The sequence below is a fragment of the Delphinus delphis genome, chromosome 1 (genome assembly GCF_949987515.2).
Source record: "Delphinus delphis chromosome 1, mDelDel1.2, whole genome shotgun sequence".
Classification (NCBI taxonomy): Eukaryota; Metazoa; Chordata; class Mammalia; order Artiodactyla; family Delphinidae; genus Delphinus; species Delphinus delphis.
This window is the reverse complement of record NC_082683.1, coordinates 15,914,303-15,934,983: the sequence shown is the minus strand read 5'-3', so window position 1 is coordinate 15,934,983 and position 20,681 is coordinate 15,914,303. Positions and strand designations below refer to the sequence as shown.

The 20,681-nt window shown below is 37.8% G+C and overlaps 1 protein-coding gene across 7 annotated transcripts in view; it reads left to right on the top strand.

Moving 5' to 3' along the window:
- The window catches only part of EIF4G3 (eukaryotic translation initiation factor 4 gamma 3), a 368,147-nt gene that overhangs the window by 262,818 nt on the left and 84,648 nt on the right, over positions 1-20,681 (top strand). For all 7 annotated transcript variants that reach the window (XM_060015631.1, XM_060015609.1, XM_060015626.1 and 4 more), the window contains 3 exons: positions 12,444-12,532; positions 17,055-17,301; positions 20,037-20,170. In XM_060015631.1, coding sequence (XP_059871614.1) covers positions 12,444-12,532; positions 17,055-17,301; positions 20,037-20,170 — 470 coding nt within the window. The remainder of the gene's footprint in view (positions 1-12,443; positions 12,533-17,054; positions 17,302-20,036; positions 20,171-20,681) is intronic.

Here is a 20,681-nt window from a genome sequence, read left to right as displayed (position 1 = left end):
GGTTGTGTCCTTTTCCTGTTGTTGCTATAACAAATCAGCACAATTTGAGAGGTCAGAAGTCCAAAACTGGTTTCACTGACTGGTTTCACTTCTTGACTAAAATCAAGATATCAACAGGTGTGTGTTTCTTCTGGAAGCTTTAGGAGAGAATCTGTTCTCTTTTTCCATGTTTCAGAGATACATGTATTCCTTGGCTTGGAGCCCCGTCCTCCATCTTGAAAGCCAGCCGCATAGCATCTTCTTATCTCTTCAATTCTCCTGCCTCCTCCCACTTGTAAGGACCCTTTTGATCACATTGAATCCATTGGGTTAATCCACGATAATAGTCTCGTGTCAAGATCCCTTAACTTAATCACGTCTGCAAAGTCACTTTTGTCACGTCAGGTAGCATACTCACAAGGTCCAGGGATTGGGACACGGATATCTTTGGCGGTACATTATTCTCCCTACCACACTGCTAGGATAGTACTTGGGTGGCAGTTGACACCACTAAATGCCCATATTAGAAAAGAAAATGGTCTCAAATTATTGACCTCAGCTTCCATCTGAAGAAACTATTAACTGAACAAATTATATAAGATGAATGAGGTCTGAGATCTAATGTAAAAGATGGTGACTATAGTTTATAACGCTGTATTGTATAACTGAAATTTGCTAAGAGAATAGATCTTAAATGTTCTCACCAAGAAAAAAAAAAGATAAATATGTAAGATGATGGATGTGTTAATTAACTAGATGAGGGGAATCCTTTCACAATGTATGTGTATGCATATATTAAATCACGATGTACACTTTAAGTATCATATAATTTTATATATCAGTTATACCTCAGTAAAGCTGAAATTTTAAATGAAAAAAAGAAGAAAAGCAAAATTAAACCCAAAGGAAATGATAAAGATAATAGGCGAAATAAAAATAGAAAACAGAGAAACAATAGGGAAAAAAAGAACCATAAAACTGAAAGGTAGTTACTGAGAACATCAATAAAATTAATAAACCTATGATTTGACTCTTACTGTGATGATGTTTAATGTTAAAACTGGAAGTAAAAACTTTTAAATTGTGTTATAGATGTATATTTTTGGTAGAATTTAAGTCTAGACTCATTATTTTGTTATACTTACTTTTTGGTTTCCGTGCTAGGCCCTGGGGAGACTAGCTTATACTATTTAAGCTTCTGTGAAGCAGTCATAGAGCAGAAAGCCTGTTTTGAACACACACTGGGAGCATAATTACCAATCCATCCGTCCATATCAAATAGCAACGCCTGTGAAGATACTGGAAAAACACTGGCAGACTGAGACTCCAGTGTTTCTTTTCTTTGACATTTCTTAATGACCCAATCATTCTTACATATTTTATCACCATGATTATTCTTTTCCAGTTTATTTACATCTCCATGGTAAAAACTTAATCCTTCTCTCACCTGGGTTTCTTCTTTGCTCTACCCCTGTTCCTTAAATAAATCATCACATTTTCCTAGATTCTCACAAGGATCTGTGGAAGAACAAAAGGACAGAATAATATCCCCAACTTCAAGAAACTCTAGACAAAATTCTTGAATATGATATAATCAGAATAATTTATTGCCAACCAACCTTTAGGATTTCAGAGCCGGGTGGGGAAAAAAAGTAAAACATTGGGGCTGGGAGACAGGAATGAGAAAGGATTGGAACTGGGTGTTAAGAGTGGGGCCTTGCACTCTTTCCATTATTGGAACATTCTACTCGTTATGTACAACCCTGTGACAATACACTTGAGACCTTCCCTTACCAGTAGTAAAGTATCCTTTTTTTTTTTCCTTTTTAAGCATGTAAGTTTCGGGTGCACAGCATTATAGTTCTACAGCTGTATACACTACAGAGCGATCACCACCACAAATCGAGTTACAGTCTCTCACCGTACAGTTGACCCCCTTCACTCATTTTTCCCACCTCCTTTCCCCTTTGGTGACCACTAACCTGTTCTCTGTATCTGTGAGTTTGTTTTTGTTTTTTTGTTTTTTTTTTGTGGTACGCGGGCCTCTCACTGTTGTGGCCTTTCCCGTTGTGGAGCACAGGCTCCAGACGCGCAGGCTCAGGGGCCATGGCTCAGGGGCCTAGCCGCTCCACGGCATGTGGAATCCTCCCGGACCGGGGCACAAACCCATGTCCCCTACATCAGCAGGCGGACTCTTAACCACTGCGCCACCAGGGAAGCCCTCTGTGAGTTTGTTCTGATTTCATTTTGTTTGTTTATTTATTTTATATTCCAAATATATGAGTGAAATCATTGAATATTTGTCTTTTTCTGTCTATTTCACTTAGCATAATGCCTTCAGGGTCCATCCATGTTGTCACAAATGGTAGGATTTCATTATATTTTATAGCTGGGTAGTATTCCGTTGTGTGTGTGTGTGTGTGTGTGTGTGTGTGTGTGCGCGCACACACACACCCCACATCTTTTTCCATTCATCTGTAAGTGGACACTTAACGTTGTTTCCATACCATGACTGTTGTAAATAATGCTGCATTGAACACAGGGGTGCATATATCTTCTTAAATTAGTGTTTCCACATTCTTCAGATAAATACCCAGAAGTGGAAGAATAGCTTGGTTTTGTGGTAGCTCAATTCTTAGTTTTTTGAGGAATCTCTATACTATATCCTATAGTAGCTGCAACAATTTACAGTCCCAACAACAGTGTACAAAGGTTCCGTTTTCTCCACATCCTCTCCAACATTTGTTATTTCTTGTCTTTTAGATACTAACCATTCTAACAGGTGTGGTTGATATCTCATTGTGGTTTGGATTTGCATTTTCCTGATAATAAGTGATGTTGAACATATTTCATGTGCCTGTTGGCCATCTGTATTTTGTCTTTGGGAAAATGCCTATTCAGATCCTCTGCCCATTTTTTAAATCAATTTGTTTGTTTTTTTCTGTTGAGTTGTATGAGTTCTTTATATATTTTGGATATTAACCTCTTATTGGATATATGATTTGCAAATATCTTCTCCCATTTAGTCAGTTGGCTTTTTCATTTTGATGACGGTTTCCCTTGCTGTGCAGGAGCTTTTTAGTTTGATGTAGTCCAGTTGTTTATTTTATTTTATTTTTTGTTTTTCTAAAATAATGGGTTTATTGAGATGTAATTCACATACCATAAAATTCACGTTTAAGTGTACAATTTAGTGGATTATAGTACATTCACGAAGTTGTGCAATCATTACCACTATCTACTTCCAGAATATTTTCATCATGCAAAAAAGAAACCCTGTACCCACTACCCACTAGCAGTAATTCCCCATTCTCCCCCCTAGCCTCTGACAACCACTAATTTACTCTCTGTCTCTGTAGATTTTCCTATTCCGGACTATGTTAAATTTTTGAAGTGTAAAAAAGAATTCTTTTTTTTTTTTTTTTTTTTTTACACCAACACCCACCCCCCACCCCATTTCCCCCCTTGGTGTCCATACATTTGTTCTCTACATCTGTGTCTCAGTTTCTGCCCTGCAGACCAGTTCATCTGTACCATTTTCCTAGGTGCCACATATATGCGTTAATATACGATATTTGTTTTTCTCTTTCTGACTTACTTCACTCTGTATGACAGTCTCTAGATCCATCCACATCTCTACAAATGACCCAATTTCATTCCTTTTTATGTCTGAGTAATATTCCATTGTGTGTGTGTGTATATATATATATATATATATATATATATATATATATATACACACCACATCTTTTATATCCAGTCATCTGTCAATGGGCATTTACATTGCTTCCATGACTTGGCTATTGTAAATAGTACTGCAGTGAACATTGGGGTGCATGTGTCTTTTTGAATTATGGTTTTCTCAGGGTATATGCCCAATAGTGGGATTGCTGGGTCATACGGTAATTCTATTTTTAGTTTTTTAAGGAACCTCCATACTGTTCTCCATAGTGGCTGTATTAATTTACATTCCCACCAACAGTGCAAGAGGATTCCCTTTTCTCCACACCCTCTGCAGCATTTGTTGTTTGTAGATTTTCTGATGGTGCCCATTCTGACTGGTGTGAGGTGATACCTCATTGTAGTGTTGATTTGCATTTCTCTAATAATTAGTGATGTTGAGCAGCTTTTCATGTGCTTCTTGGTCATCTGTATGTCTTCTTTGGAGAAATGTCTATTTAGTTATTTTGCCCATTTTTGGATTGGGTTGTTTGTTTTTTTAATATTGAGCTGCTTGAGCTGTTTATATATTTTGGAGATTAATCCTTTGTCAGTTGCTTCGTTTGCAGATATTTTCTCTCATTCTGAGTGTTGTTTTTTTGTCTTGTTTATGGTTTCCTTTGCTGTGCAAAAGCTTTTAAGTTTCATGAGGTCCCATTTGTTTATTTTTGTTTTTATTTCCGTTACTCTAGGAGGTAGGTCAAAAAAGATCTTGCTGTGATTTATGTCAAAGAGTGTTGTTTTCCTGTAGGAGTTTTATAGTGTCTGGTCTTACATTTAGGTCTTTAATCCATTTTGAATTTATTTTTGTGTATGGTGTTAGGGAGTGTTCTAATTTCATTCTTTTACATGTAGCTGTCCAGTTTTCCCAGCACCACTTATTGAAGAGACTGTCTTTTCTCCATTGTATATCCTTGCCTCCTTTGTCGTAGATTAGTTGACCATAGGTGCATGGGTTTATCTCTGGGCTTTCTATCTTGTTCCATTGATCTGTGTTTCTGTTTTTGTGCCAGTACCATATTGTCTTGATTACTGTAGCTTTGTAGTTAGTATAGTCTGAAGTCAGGGAGTCTGATTCCTCTAGCTCCGTTTTTGGCTTTGGCTATTCAGGGTCTTTTGTGTCTACATACAAACTTTAAGATTTTTTGTTCTAGTCCTGTAAAAAATGCCATTGGTAATTTGATAGGGATTGCATTGAATCTGTAGATTACTTTGGGTAGTATAGTCATTTTCACAATACTGTCTCTTCCAATCCAAGAACATGGTCTATCTATCTGTCCATCTGTTGGTATCATCTTTAATTTCTTTCATCAGTGTCTTGTAGTTTTCTGCCTGCTTAGGTAGGTTTATCCCTAGGTATTTTATTCTTTTTGTTGCGATGGTAAATGGGAGTGTTTCCTTAATTTCTCTTTCAGATTTTTCATAATTGGTGTATAGGAATATAAGATTTCTGTGCATTAATTTTGTGTTGTGCAACTTTACCAAATTCATCGATTAGCTCTAGTAGTTTTCTGGTGGCATCTTTAGGATTCTCTCCGTGTAGTATCATGTCATCTGCAAACTGACAGTTTTACTTCTTTTCCAATTTGTATTCCTTTTATTTCTTTTTCTTCTCTGATTGCCGTGGCTAGGACTTCCAACACTGTTGAATAATAGTGGTGAGAGTGGACATCCTTGTCTTGTTCCTGATCTTAGGGGAAATGCTTTCAGTTTTTCACCATTGAGAATGATGTTTGCTGTGGGTCTGTCATATATGGCCTTTATTATGTTGAGGTAGGTTCCCTCTGTGCCCACTTTCTGTAGAGTTTTTATCGTAAATGCGTGTTGAATTTTGTCAAAAGCCTTTTCTGCATCTGTTGAGATGATTGTATGGTTTTTATTCTTCAGTTTGTTAATATGGTGTATCACATTGATTGATTTGAATATATTGAAGAATCCTTGCAACCCTGGGATAAATCCCACTTGATCATGGTGTATGATCCTTTTAATATGTTGTTGGATTCTGTTTGCTAGTATTGTGTTGAGGATTTTTGCATCTATATTCATCAGTGATATTGGTCTGTAATTTTCTTGTTTTGTAGTGTATTTGTCTGGTTTTGGTATCAGAGTGATGGTAGCCTCATAGAATGAGTTTGGGAGTGTTCCTTCCTTTGCAATTTTTTGGAAGAGTTTGGGAAGGATGGGTGTTAGCTCTTCTCTGAATGTTTGATAGAATTCACCTGTGAAGCCATCTGGTCCTGGACTTTTGTTTGTTGGAAGTTTTTTTTTTTTTTTTTTCCTGAGGTACGCGGGCCTCTCACTGTTGTGGCCTCTCCCGCTGCGGAGCACAGGCTCCGGACACGCAGGTTCAGCGGCCACGGCTCACGGGCCCAGCCGCTCCGCCGCGTGTGGGATCTTCCCGGACCAGGGCACGAACCTGTGTCCCCTGCATCGGCAGGCGGACTCTCAACTACTGCGCCACCAGGGAAGCCCTGTTGGAAGATTTTTAATCACAGTTTCAATTTCATTACTTGTGATTGGTCTGTTCATATTTTCTATTTCTTCCTGGTTCAGTCTTGGAAGGTTATACCTTTCTAAGAATTTTTCCGTTTCTTCCAGGTTGTCCATTTTGTGGGCATAGAGTTGCTTGTAGTAGTCTCTTAGGATGCTTTGCATTTCTGCAGTGTCTGTTGTAACTTCTCCTTCATTTCTAATTTCATTGATTTGAGTCCTCTCCCTCTTTTCCTTGATGAGTCTGGCTAATGGTTTATCAATTTCGTTTATCTTCTCAAGAACCAGCTTTTAGTTTTATTGATCTTTGCTATTGTTTTCTTTGTTTCTATTTCATTTATTTCCGCTCTGATCTTTATGATTTCTTTCCTTCTGCTAACTTAGGGTTTTCTTTGTTTTTTCTCTAGTTCCTTTAGGTGTAAGGTTAGATTGTTTATTTGAGATTTTTCTTGTTTCTTGAGGTAGGCTTGTATAGCTATAAACTTCCCTCTTAGAACTGCTTTTGCCACATCCCATAGATTTTGGAACATCGTTTTTTCATTGTCATTTATCTCTAGGTATTTTTTCATTTCCTCTTTGATTTCTTCAGTGATCTCTTGGTTATTTAGTAATGTATTGTTTAGCCTCCATGTGTTTGTGTTTTTTACCTTTTTTTCCCTGTAATTGATTTCTAATCTCATAGCGTTGTGGTCAGAAAAGAATGCTTGATATGATTTCAATTTTCTTAAATTTACTGAGGCTTGGACTTCCCTGGTGGCGAAGTGGTTAAGAATCTGCCTGCCAATGCAGGGGACACGGGTTCAAGCCCTGGTCCGGGAAGATCCCACATGCCATGGAACAGCTAGGTCCATGTGCCACAACGGCTGAGCCTGCGCTCTAGAGCCCGCAAGCCACAACTGCTGAGCCCACGTGCCTGGAGCCCGTGTTCCACAGCAAGAGGATCCACCACAATGAGGAGCCTGCGCACCGCAACAAAGAGTAGCCCCCGCTGGACGCAACCAGTGAAAACCCGCGCGCAGCAACAAAGACCCAACGCAGCCAAAAATAAATAAATAAATTTATTAAAAAGAAAAAAATTTACTGAGGCTTGATTTGTGACCCAAGATGTGATCTATCCTGGTGAATGTTCTGTGCGCACTTGAGAAGAAAGTGTAATCTGCTGTTTTTGGATGGAATGTCCTATAAATATCAATTAAATCTATCTGAGCTATTGTGTCTTTTAAAGCTTGTGTTTCCTTATTAATTTTCTGTCTGGATGATCTGTCCATTGGTGTAAGTGAGCTGTTAATGTCCCCCACTATTATTGTGTTACTGTCGGTTTCCTCTTTTATAGCTGTTAGCAATTGCCTTATGTATTGAGCTGCTCCTTTACTGAGTGCATATATATTTATAATTGTTATATCTTCTTCTTGGATTGATCCCTTGATCATTATGTAGTGTCCTTTGTTGTCTCTTGTAACATTCTTTATTTTAAAGTCTGTTTTATCTGATATGAATATTGCTATCCCAGCTTTCTTTTGATTTCCATCTGCATGGAATATCTTTTTCCATCCCCTCACTTTCAGTCTGTATGTGTCCCTAGGTCTGAAGTGGGTCTCTTGTTGACAGCATATATATGGGTCTTGTTTTTGTATCCATTCAGCGAGCCTACGTCTTTTGGTTGGAGCGTTTAATCCATTCATCTTTAAGGTAATTATCGATATGTATGTTCCTGTTAACCATTTTCTTAATTGTTTTGGGTTTGTTTTTGTAGGTCCTTTTCTTCTTTTGTGTTTCCCACTTAGAGAAGTTCCTTTAGCATTTGTTGTAGAGCTGGTTTGGTGGTGCTGAATTCTCTTAGCTTTTGCTTGTCTGTAAAGCTTTTGGTTTCTCCATCAAATATGAATGAGATCCTTGCTGGGTAGAGTAATCTTGGTTGTTGGTTCTTCCCTTTCATCACTTTAAGTGTATCATGCCACTCTCTTCTGGCTTGTAGAGTTTCTGCTGAGAAATCAGCTGTTTAACCTTATGGGAGTTCCCTTGTATGTTATTTGTCATTTTTCCCTTGCTGCTTTCAATAATTTTTCTTTTTCTTTAATTTTTGCCAATTTGATTACTATGTGTCTTGGCGTGTTTCTCCTTGGGTTTATCCTGCCTGGGACTCTCTGCTCTTCCTGGACTTGGGTGGCTATTTCCTTTCCCATGTTAGGGAAGTTTTCGACTATAATCTCTCCAAATATTTTCTCGGGTCCTTTCTCTCTCTCTCTTCTCCTTCTGGAACCCTTATAATGCGAATGTTTTTGCGTTTAATGATATCCCAGAGATCTCTTAGGCTGTCTTCATTTCTTTTCATTCTTTTTTCTTTATTCTGTTCTGTGGCAGTGAATTCCACCATTCTGTCTTCCAGGTCACTTATCCGTTCTTCTGCCTCAGTTATTATGCTATTGATTCCTTCTAGTGTATTTTTCATTTCAGTTATTGTATTGTTCATCTCTGTTTGTTTGTTCTTTAATTCTTCTAGATGTTTATTCTTTAATTCTTCTAGGTCTTTGTTAAACATTTCTTGCATCTTCTCGATCTTTGCCTCCATTCTTTTTCCGAGGTCCTGTATCATCTTCACTATCATTATTCTGAATTCTTTTTCTGGAAGGTTGCCTATCTCCACTTCATTTAGTTGTTTTTCTGGGGTTTTACCTTGTTCCTTCATCTGGTATATAACCCTCTGCCTTTTCTTCTTGTCTATCTTTCTGTGAATATGGTGTTTGTTCCACAGGCTGCAGGATTGTAGTTTTTCTTGCTTCTGCTGTCTGCCCTCTGGTGGATGAAGCTATCTAAGAGGTCTGTGCAAGTTTCCTGATCCCGTTTGTTTATTAAAACCCAGTGATTAAACTTGTCTGTGTCCCAAATATTTTTCAGAATTTATATATTAGTCATTTCATAAAAAGAGCTCTGAGGGAAAACAATTTTCCCATAATGTAAAAATTTGCAAAAATCTTGAAATCATAGCATTGCTCTACTGTTGGAATTTACTTATTCTGTATTTTAAAGTAGTAGAAATTCAGTGTGCCTCTAAGAGTTGAATTCTTATAGAGAGTTGGGGAGGCTCCTTTAAGCATCTCTAAATTCAGGTAATTATGAATCTCATCCAGAGATTGTCACTTTTCCTGTGGTGCAAGACAAGGGGGAAAGAATTTGTCTTTGTCCTGGGAATGTTGGTAGTACCTCTTGTAACAGAGAGCTGCTGTCATTTGTTCAGTCAACAAATTTGAATGCCTATCCTGTGTAAGGAACTTTGCTTGGCACTGTGGATGATGCCTTAAGGAATATTTTAAGTAGAAGAATAACCAATCAAATCAATTCTTTAGAGAGACCATAATTCAGGCAGTATTGCACATGATATGTTAAAATAAGAAAATGGAGGCAGTGATTTGAGACTATCTCTTGTTAACTCAGTGCAGTAGTAAGGGCCTAATTAAGGTATAGGCGTTGGGAATGGACCAGAAAGGAAAGAACAAATCTGAGACAGTATGTTAAATTTACTTCCCTTCTTCTAGCTAACTTGGTGTTAGTTGTCCTTTAAATCTGGCAGTTGGTGTTTCTATCTCTGTGTCTCTCCCTCCCTTGCTTCCTCCCGCCTACCTCTTCTTCTCCCTACTCTAACACACCAAAGGTTACTGCACCTCTCCATCAGTAATGGTAGGAGAGGGTTAGTATATCACAGTCTCACTAGACACTAGGTGTGTATCTGTGTCCAGTTTTTTAAAGGACTGAGTATCTCCTAAAGAGGTGTGTGCTTTCTCTCAGCTCTTTTTGTGAATTATTGCTTTAAATCAAAACTTTAACCACTTGAATAGAGTAACAGTTCTTGCTGTGTACGCAGCTAATTTTTAAAAAGCATGTTATATGTGTTATGTTACCCGTGGAAGAAATGTTTTGTCTAATGTTTTGGGGTTGGGTACATTTGATACAGTTTTGAAGGAAAAGTTTGTCTACATCTTTGGTTTTTTTGTTAAGAGGAAACTACTCCTGAGTTTGTGTTTCGTCTTAACAAATCCTCCAGAAAGTAGTCTTCCCCTTTTCCATGAATGGAAATTAGAGCTGAATTCATGCATATATGAAACAAAATGTTAATTTAAATGTACAGTTTCCTCAAGCTCTCTATAGCTCTTAAAAAGGATTCTTCTGTGGATGCAGAATTAATCAGAAGCATTTCAGAGAGATGCATATAAAATGGACTGGTTATATAAAATCAGAAGATTCATAAAAATTGAAAAGAGACCACCACATACCACATACATGAATACATGAATATACACATTCATCATAAGACTATGAGGCAACAGCGAATTTAAACCCACCCATAGTTACCATAATCTGAGTTCCATACTTTGAGAAAATTATTTACCTTGGTAGGCCACAAAGGAAGAATAACAGTTGGTCTAATAATGCTTTATTGTTCCTTATGGTCTGTGAAGGGAAGGCTAAAGACAAATTGGTTTGAGGTGTGTGTAACAAAGGAGATTTACAACGTATTTTTATGACGGTGCAGTAATTTTGAGAAGATGGTTAAATGTCTCCTTTTCCATGTTCCCCAGACCAGTGTGAGTGTTTATATTCTACTGTTCTTCCAAAAAAGATTTGAACCTGCCCCAGAGAGATTAGTTGGTTTAGTCTCAATGAGATCTTTTATTTCTATAAGGAATCAGAGTAGATGGTTCCCTTCAGCTTTGTGTTTATTCCTTTTGTGGGATCCTTTTAATATATTCTATTTGCTGTGTGATGTTTAAATTATCATTAAATTGTACATCCAAGTGTTGAATGATTTTGTGGAATTTGTAAGCCAAATAAAATTTGAAAAATCCTTTGTAAGCTTAACTTTCCACCTAAAACTTCTGGTACAATAGAATAATTCAATAAAAATTATGTTTCTGCGAATTCCCTGGCAGTCCAGTGGTTGGGACTAGGTGCTCTCACTGCTGGGGCCCCAGGTTCGATCCCTGGTCTGGGAACTAAGATCCGGCAAGCTGTGTGGCATGGCCAAAAAGAAAAAAAAAAATTATCTGTTTCTTCCTTAATTTTCACCCCAGCAGTATGAAAGGGTAGGCAACAGTACTGATGTGAAGTGAGAACTGAATGTTGTAGAAGTGCTGCCTATCTAATGAAATCTTAATCAAAGTATCCTTTTGTTGTCTAGAAAGCTTTTTTATCTATTTATTTGTTTGTTTATTTATTTAATTCTTTTGGCTGCTCCGGTTGCGGCACACAGATCTTTGCTGCGGCATGTGGACTCTTAGTTGAGGCATGCGTGTGGGTTCTAGTTCCCTGACCAGGGATCGAAACTGGGCCCCCTGCATTTAGGAATGCGAGTCTTACCCACTGGACCACCAGGGAGTTGCCTAGAAAGCTTTTTAAAACAGAATCTGGGGACTTCCCTGCTTGCACAGTGGTTAAGAATCCACCTGCCAATACAGGGGACATGGGTTCCATCCCTAGTCCAGGAAGTTCCCACATGCCACACAGCAACTAAGCCCATGCGCCATAACTACTGAGCCTGCACTCTAGAGCCCAGGAGCCACAACTGCTGAGCCCACGTGCCGCAACTAATGAAGCTGGTGCACCTAGAACCTGTGCTCCGCAACAAGAGAAGCCCCTACAATGAGAAGCCCACACACCACAACGAAGAGTAGCCCCCACTCGCCACAACTAGAGAAAGCCTGTGCACAGCAACGAAGACCCGAAATATGGCCAAAAATAAATAAAATGTTTTTAAAAATCATTAAGAAAAAAACAGAATCTGGAATTTAATATTTTTTGTGGCTTAAAGGAACCTTAGATATCTTCTAATCTTACTCTTATACTTTATAGTTGAATATGCTGGTGCCTGAGAAGTGTGACTTGCTTATGATCACATAGTTGATTAACAGCAGAACCAGGCCCAAGTCTAGAATTGGCTGGTAGGGCAGTTTCTTATATACATACTCAACTCATACTGAATTATGTACCTCAGTATGTCCTAACCTTGAAATAGGAGGAACTTAGGCCACTGGTTGAAGGCCATATGAACTGATGTGACCAATTTGTGCCTAAGACATTTGCCATTGCAATCTTTGGGCCACACACAGCTACTCAGTTCTTCACTTTATCATCCATCTATCTCCTCAGTGTGGAGGAAGCCCTCTTTTTGTCTGCTAAATTTGAACACGGGTATCATTTTTAGACCTAATATTTCCAAACTTTGCAGTGGGAAGTAATGGCAGTCTGCTTTTCTGTTTCAGCTCAGACAGCTATAACTGCACCAAAGACGTGGAAGAAACCAAAAGATCGGACCCGAACCAGTGAAGAGGTGTTAGAGGCAGAATCGGAGGTAAGGGGCAGCAGTAAATCTCTTCAGCTCATCTTCAGAACAGTGGTGCCATTTCCTAAAACAAGTGTGGGTTTGTAACTTTTTCTTGAGATACTGTTTTCCAAGCAAATATATCAAGCTCAGGGTCTGATTTTTTTTTTTAATCCATTTACAGAATTTTTAAAAGATTGTTAATAGCGTGTTCAGTTTCGTTGAATTCTTGTCTCTGTTTCAAAATACCTCTTCTCAAGTGGCAAAAATAAGTATTGTTTATTTTTTTTCCTTATATTAAGCAGATGGGAAGACTAATCTGGTTTTTTAAAAACAGGGTTATTTTCAAATACCTATTAGCAGTGCTGGTGGAAATCATCAGATATATTTTAAGGAAATTGATTTTCAATCTGTTGTCTTTTACCTGCATCCCAGGAATATAACTTTTCACATATGGTTTGTCTATTTGAACTAAGCCGTGCCAGATTTCGCTGTAGGGTACAACACACCAGGTCCAGGACATGATGTGAGGAAGAATCAAGAGCAGATTCAGTCCTAAGGAGTGCTCTACCAATTTCATAGTCTCTAATCTGAGTATCCTTAGTCTTATGTACTGAAGCTTTTAATGAAGAGTAATATAAACAATCTCTATGTTGCTTTTTTCTTCTTGAGCTCTTCTTGTATCTACTTTATGAAAATAATTTTCATTGAATGTTTAAGATAACATTAAAATGTAGAAATTACTTTAAAATAACTTTAAATGCATTTATTTCATAAAACTTTTCTAGCTAGTTATAATTCTTACCCCTTCAGGCAGCTCACAGTACCCCTTTGTTACTTCTCCCTGTCCTGTCATTGTTCGTACATGATGCTCGGTTGATGTCACAGTTAGTCCCATAGCAACCCCTAAAATGTTTCATGGGAGTGATTTCATTATGGTTATCATGGCGTAAGAACTGGCAATAAGTTATAGAGGTGCAAATAGTTGCTACACTCCTTCTGCAACTGAACAAGAAAATGTTGCTCCTACAAAGAATAAAATACCTTCCAGAGGCAGGAGAATAGCATACATTCCTGGTATGGCTGTAAGAGCTTCACAGACTGGTTTCTCTTTCGATTCAGCTGTTATTTATTCACTTTGTTCTGTTATACTTTGTGTTTCTTTTCCCTGTGGCTGTTTTTCAAAGCATTATTGAATATTAAATGGGTGGGTCACTATTCCTGTGCCTCCAGGTATTCATCCTCATCTTCAGGTCGGGGTTGACAAACTTCTCCTGTAATGGTCCAGATGGTAAAGTAACTATCAGGCTTTGTGGATTGTATGATCCCTGTCACAATTTCTCAACTCTGCTGCTATAGCCCAAAAGCAACCATAGACAATGTGCAAATTAATGAGTGGCTGTATTTCAGTAAAAGTTTATTGAAATTTGAATTTCATATAATATTCACGTATCATAAAATATTCTTCTTTGAAATGTTTTTCTACCATTACAAGTGTAAAAACCATCCTTACCTTGCACACTATACAAAAACAGGTGAGGAGCCAGATTTGACCCACGGGCCATAGTTTGCTAAAACCTGCTTTAGATTGTTATTCTTCATACAGAAGAACTGTTTGGACTCATTTTGAACCAATCCCTTTTTTCTTAACCTTATAGTTTAAAAGTGTAATAAAAAGATATTTGGTCATTTGCACACAGACTTTGTCCAGAAATCCTATTCCCTTGTCTTTCCTAAAATTGAGCATTTACTGGAGTAGTTTAGTAAATATTGGTTGTCACTGTCTTCATTTTTCACTGATCATCAAGGTCTTCTTCTCTTAGATTTTTCTCAGCCTTTAAAAGAATGTGTTTTAGATATCAGCATATTTTAGGTTATATATTGAGTTGTTGCATCATTGCAAGTACTTAACCAAATTCTTTAAATTATACCCTAGAGGGCTTCCCTGGTGGCGCAGTGGTTGAGAGTCCGCCTGCCGGTGCAGGGGACACAGGTTCATGCTCCGGTCCAGGGGGATCCCACATGCCGTGGAGCGGCTGGGCCCATGAGCCATGGCTGCTGGGCCTGCGCGTCTGGAGCGTGTGCTCCGCTACGGGAGAGGCCACGGCAGTGAGAGGCCCGTGTACCGCAAAAAAAAAAAAAAAAATTATAGCCTAGAAAGGTAGCTTGAAGGATGATTCATCTTAAAATTGTTAGTCAGGGCATCCTAAAATTTACTTTAAATTTTTAGGATATTTCATTGATTGTTACATATGTAGTTGTCAATCTGATTTTCTAGCACTTTAAAAACTCGTGCATTAAGCAGGCAGTTTTGTCAACTAAATTCTTGTTTTAGTAAGTTCCTATAAAAGTTTCTGCTTTGACAGTCTGGCCAATAAAGTGTTTTCTTTTTTCAATCTGGTTTTCTGGGTAAACAACTGAAGAACTGTTAGACATTTACAAACTAATTGAGCAGAGCTCCATCCTGCTGAAGGAAAAATAATCATAAATATTTAATGCAGCAGTTTTTTTGTGGATTCCCTTGAAAAATATCCCTTCTAATAATGTGCCTCAGACGCCTCATTGATTCTTTGTGCTCTGAATTACGGTTTGTCATTCATAGACCAAGTTTCTTTATACTTTTTTTTCCAGTTAGAAGTTGACTTTCTAAATAATGCATCCTCTGTTTATATCTAATAGATTGTCTGCTGTTGTTGGTTTTAGGTACAGAGAAGATGACTCAATAAATTTTTTTCTCTAAAGCAGCATTTTTTCACACTTTACAGGATCTGTATGAGTTCTATATGATTGTATAATGTAGTTATACTGCTCTGTAATAAGTTTAAGTACCATTTACAGACTCACATGCCAGATTATTAAAGATCTTCTTGATGGCCTGTACTTAATTATGAGGTGGTATGACAAGGTTGTTTTGAATTTAGACTATAGTAGAGTATAGAATAAGAAAAAGTGAGGCTGCTAATTCATTATTCAAACTTGGTAGATCAGTTTCTTCTCAAAGTATAAAAGATGCCTCACTGGGCTTCCCAGGTGGTGCGGTGGTTGGGAGTCCGTCCGCCTGCCGATGCAGGGGACGTGGGTTCGTGCCCCGGTCCGGGAGGATCCCACATGACGCAGAGTGGCTGGGCCCGTGAGCCATGGCCGCTGAGCCTGCACGTCCGGAGCCTGTGCTCTGCAACGGGAGAGGCCACAGCAGTGAGAGGCCCACATACTGCAAAATAAAAAAAAAAAGCCTCACTTTTTGCCATGTTTTATAAAAATAAATCATTTTTGTCTTTTATTTTCTTGGAATTTTTATGTCTGTCTTTCTTTTGATGGTTTCTGTGCTCTTCCTGTTGGAAGAACAAGGGAGGGAGAGAGAGAGAGAGAGAGAGAAGGGAGTGTATTTGCGTGAATTTTTTATTTCCATTTTAGAAACAAGGCCTGAAAACCATCTGTTTCTATTGATAACATTTTAAAATTTAGCGTCTTTTCCCCATGATCTGATTTTAGTAGAAGAAAATTTATTAGTATCATATCTGTTATAATACTTAATAACTAAGTAGGGTTTGTAACTCTTTAATTAAAAATTTTTTTTCATAAATCAGTTGGGGTGACTACTTCCTGGTGTGTATGACATCCTTTTATACCATCCTCTGTTCAGCCAATTCAGTAGAGCCCCTAATTTGGCTCTCCTAGTGTGAATTTATCCACTGGAATTTGTGGTAAATTGCTGTTTCCTCTGAGAGCTTCTTCCAAAGGATTGTTTTCAGAGTGCTTCCCTTTGAAAAAGAAAGACTTAAAGTTCATTGAGACCTTCGCCTCAGGGAGTTTTGAGGGCTGATATAGCCCTTAAGAATTACTTTTTTTTTTTTTTTTTTTTGGATCTGAAACTGAGATGGTCAAAAATAATCTGGTGAATAATTTTAATTCTATTTTGCCTTTTAAAAATAGGATGCACTGGAACCCAGATTTGTCCCTGGGGGAATATATTCCAAGCGTTTTTCTATGTATAATTTGAACAAGGTCACAATCTCAGAGAATCCTAAGAACCAATAAACAAAATAGATTTTAACTAACAAGTGTCCTCCTTGTTACATGTGAGCGATGGTCAGCTTTGTGGGACTTAAACATATTTTAAACTATTCATTGAACTCTATTTCACGGCCAGAGGACAGCACAAAAAATACCCTCTAGTGTGTTTCTTTTTATATTTGCTGAGCTTTAGTGGCAAGGGTAATAGTGCTTGATATAGATTCTGACTAGAAATCCTTCATGTCCATCAAGTTCCAAGGATTAACAGTTCTTTCCTTTTTAACCTTCGGTATATTTAGATTTCATTAGTCATGTTAAAGCATTTCAGTAGCCATTTGAATTGTCTGCTTTATCCCAGGACATGAAATGAGAAAAGTGTTTTAAATAAACTTACCATTTTAGTACCATATGCTGAACACAGACATCCTTATCTTGAGTGACATGTTTTCCTATGCTTTTTGAGGGGATAAATGTGGGTCTTCCTGTGTATTTACACACAGTGAAAAGAATATAACCTCTGTGTTCACTTATGCTTTAGCCTAAAGCAGAAGAGGAGCTTTCAGGTGACAAAGTACTTGAATCTGAACAGGATAAAATGAGCCAAGGGTTTCATCCTGAAAGAGACCCCTCTGACCTAAAAAATGTGAAAACTGTGGAAGAAAATGGAGAAGAAGCTGAGCCTGTACGTAATGGTGCTGAGAGTGTTTCTGAGGGTGAAGGAATAGATGCTAATTCAGGCTTCACTGATAGTTCTGGTGAAGGGGTCACATTCCCATTTAAATCAGGTAAGTTTATCTGTCTTCCTGTGTATGTCTTTCCTTCTCTCCTTCACTCTACTGCAACTTAGAGAAATGTTGCCTCCTTATGAAGAAATATTGGATGGAAGGAAGAGGCTCATCACAATGTAATATTTACAGAATAGATCAGCAGGCGGGCGTTAGTAGCTAGCAAATCCAGAGAGTCCTATGTTGGCGGAAGTGATATCTGATGCTGGTATTCTGCTTTCACTGGCATTGGAGGAGCAGCTGGCAAAGGAAATCAGTGCTAGGTTGGTAGAATTCGACAAGAGAGATTTAATTTTTTCATTTTAATTGAAAGATATTTCAGATATGATGGCCGTGTTCCTTGAGATAGTGTACTTGTCATTTCACAAACCTTGAACTTAGTTTGTTGATAAAACTCACTCTGTAGAGCTGAACTTCAGTAGGCAGTTGGAAGCAGTAAGACTAAGTTATTAAGCACCTGTGGTATGGGACGTGCCCTATGAAATATGTGATAAACCTTAGAGGATCTTTCACCTTTAGACACCGTCAAATGGCACTAAACCTCTGTCCTAATACTATATAAACCATGGTTGACTTTGAGATTTATGGATATTTGGTGTGGACATGGGGGGAAAGGTAGAAAATTGGGGTTAGCTGAAAAGTTTTTCTTAGTCTGCCAAATCTGAAGTGATGTCTGCATGAGGTAGTGTTTGAATGTAAAATATCAGGCCTCAGAAATAGTCTCGACCAGTGCTTTTCCAACTTCTGGTTTTAACCCATTTAATAGGTTGTGAAATTAATTTAGTGAGTTATAACCAACATTTTTTAAAAAGGAGAAGAGAATAAAAATTGTCAGTGCATTACATGCACTACGGGAAGTATTGTTTTTTTAAGCTTTTCATTTCATTTATCTATGTGTGTGTTTGCTCAGAGTCATGAAATCACTATATTTCTTACTGTGAGTTGTAGTCAAAAATGTTTGAAAGCCATTGATCGATCGATCCCACCTTAATATACTGATCACTTAAATTTAGTGAAAACACTACCAGTGAACTGTACTCCTAATGGGCTTTATGAAATTGTATGGTTAAGCTATTGTAAATTTTGTTTAAATTTCTAAGCAATTCTTAGAAATTGTTAGAGCAAATGGCATTTGAATTAAATGTTTAATTAAGCATCGTTGGGTTTGGGGTTTATTACAGATTACAGTAATTGTGGGGTTTGGCTCAGATTTGAGGGGTAAAGTTTTAAAGCTCAATATACTGACATTTAAAGCTCAATGTACTGACACTTCTTCTAAAGATCCAGGCTTATACTGCCAAGCGCTTGGGCTACCACCAATCCTTGTTCAGGGATTGAAGGACTATTGTCATTTTTAGGACTGTATAAATTATCTTTTTATCCTTTAGTTTGGCAAGGAAAAAGTGCACAACTATAGACGCTAACTGTATTGATCAACTAACTGTCCTTTGCCCCAGTAATATATACTAGCAGTAATTGAGGAAAAGGGCAATTTAAAATTTAGATCCTAATAGACTGTATATATTTTAATAAATATAATATGGTAATAAAATATCTGTAAAATTCTCACAGACCATCAGTGAGTCTATGACCTGTATATTAGGAACCACTAATATAAAGAAGGATACAGTGTCCTGTCATGAAGTGATCTGGGGCCTGATTTTGATGAGTGTTTTGTTAATTAAAAGAAAAAACTGTGACTTGCTTTTATTATCCAATAAAAATTTCAAGAAATTCTCCAACTTTATATAATGATAGTAGGATTGTGAGTAATGATACTCACATGTGACTATTACTATTGTTTCACTATTGTGAAACAATAGTAATAGTAGCAAAGTAAGTGCTGTGGCAAAGAACTAATTTAAAATTCATATTAAAGGGCTTCCCTGGGGGCGCCGTGGTTGAGAGTCCGCCTGCCGATGCAGGGGACACGGGTACGTGCCCCGGTCCGGGAAGATCCCACGAAGATCCCACATGCCGCAGAGCGGCTGGGCCCGTGAGCCATGGCCGCTGAGCCTGCGCGTCTGGAGCCTGTGCTCCGCAACGGGAGAGGCCACAACAGTGAGAGGCCCGCGTACCGCAAAAAAAAAAAAAAAAAATTCATATTAAAAATATTAGCTAAGAATATGTTTAGTGATCAGGGAAAATAATCTATACACTGCTTAGACTTTTCAGAATCTTTAATAAATTATTTGCTTTTGTGTTTTACATCCTTTTACCTTTTTCTTTTTTCCCTCCAAAGTAACATTTCCAAGTGAACATACAAAGTATCCTTCTTTTTTAGGAAACCAAGAGTATTATTATGTACAAACTACTGGGTGTAAGATAGGCTACAGGATGTATTGTACAACATGAGGAATAGAGCCAATATTTTGTAATAACTGCAAATGGAGTATAACCTTTAAAAATTGTATTTAAAAAAAAGGCTTGGTAGTTTATTTAATGAGGATTATTACATGTCCCTGACCAAGGGCTGCTTAATGTATAAATGAAATGGTTCCTATAGCACCTTACTTCAGATTACTTTACTATTCAAAGGTATCCAGAAGGGGATAAAAGAACAAATAACAGTTTAAATCTTTGTATGACATTTTCTGACTGAAGCTCAGTGTTTCCTTGGTGGCTTTGTTTGTATCTGATGAGATAAAGTAAAATATTGCAGTCAGCTTATACTCTAACTGGATATACATATAATGACCTTATAGACAGTTGTCTGCCTGCGTTCCTCTTTTTAGAATCCTGGAAGCCTGCTGATACTGAAGGCAAGAAGCAGTATGACAGGGAGTTTTTGCTGGATATCCAGTACATGCCAGCATGTATTCAGAAACCAGAGGGCCTGCCTCCCATCAGTGATGTGGTTCTTGACAAGGTAAGCTGAGCACTCAGGGAAAGCTATGTCTTTTTGGTGGGAACTGTTTTTAACTATCAGTGCAAATATGTGAAGTGTGAGCAATTCTCAGAAATTGTTAGAGCAAATGGCATTTGAATTAAATGTTTAAGCATTGTTGGGTTTGGGTTTATTATAGATTACAATAATTGTGGGGCTTGGCTCAGATTTGAGGGGTAAAGTTTTAAACTTTATTGTCAGCTTGTTATGGCTATCTCCTAGGGATGTGGTAGAAACTGTGTCTTTTGGGCTAATATACCTATCTTTCCCCACTGTTCTAAAACCTCTATAGGGAATTAGAATGGTATTGAGGTTAGGTCAGAAACCTAGGAAAGTATTTGGCAGATCAAACTTAAGTGGGAGTTAACATAATTCAAACAGTGTATAACTCAAAATTTCCCTAAGAGATACTTAATAGGAGGATTAGTCTTTAACCTGTGCAAATAAATAGGCACCCTTTCTCTTTACATCTGTTCTTAATGGTGCATACAGA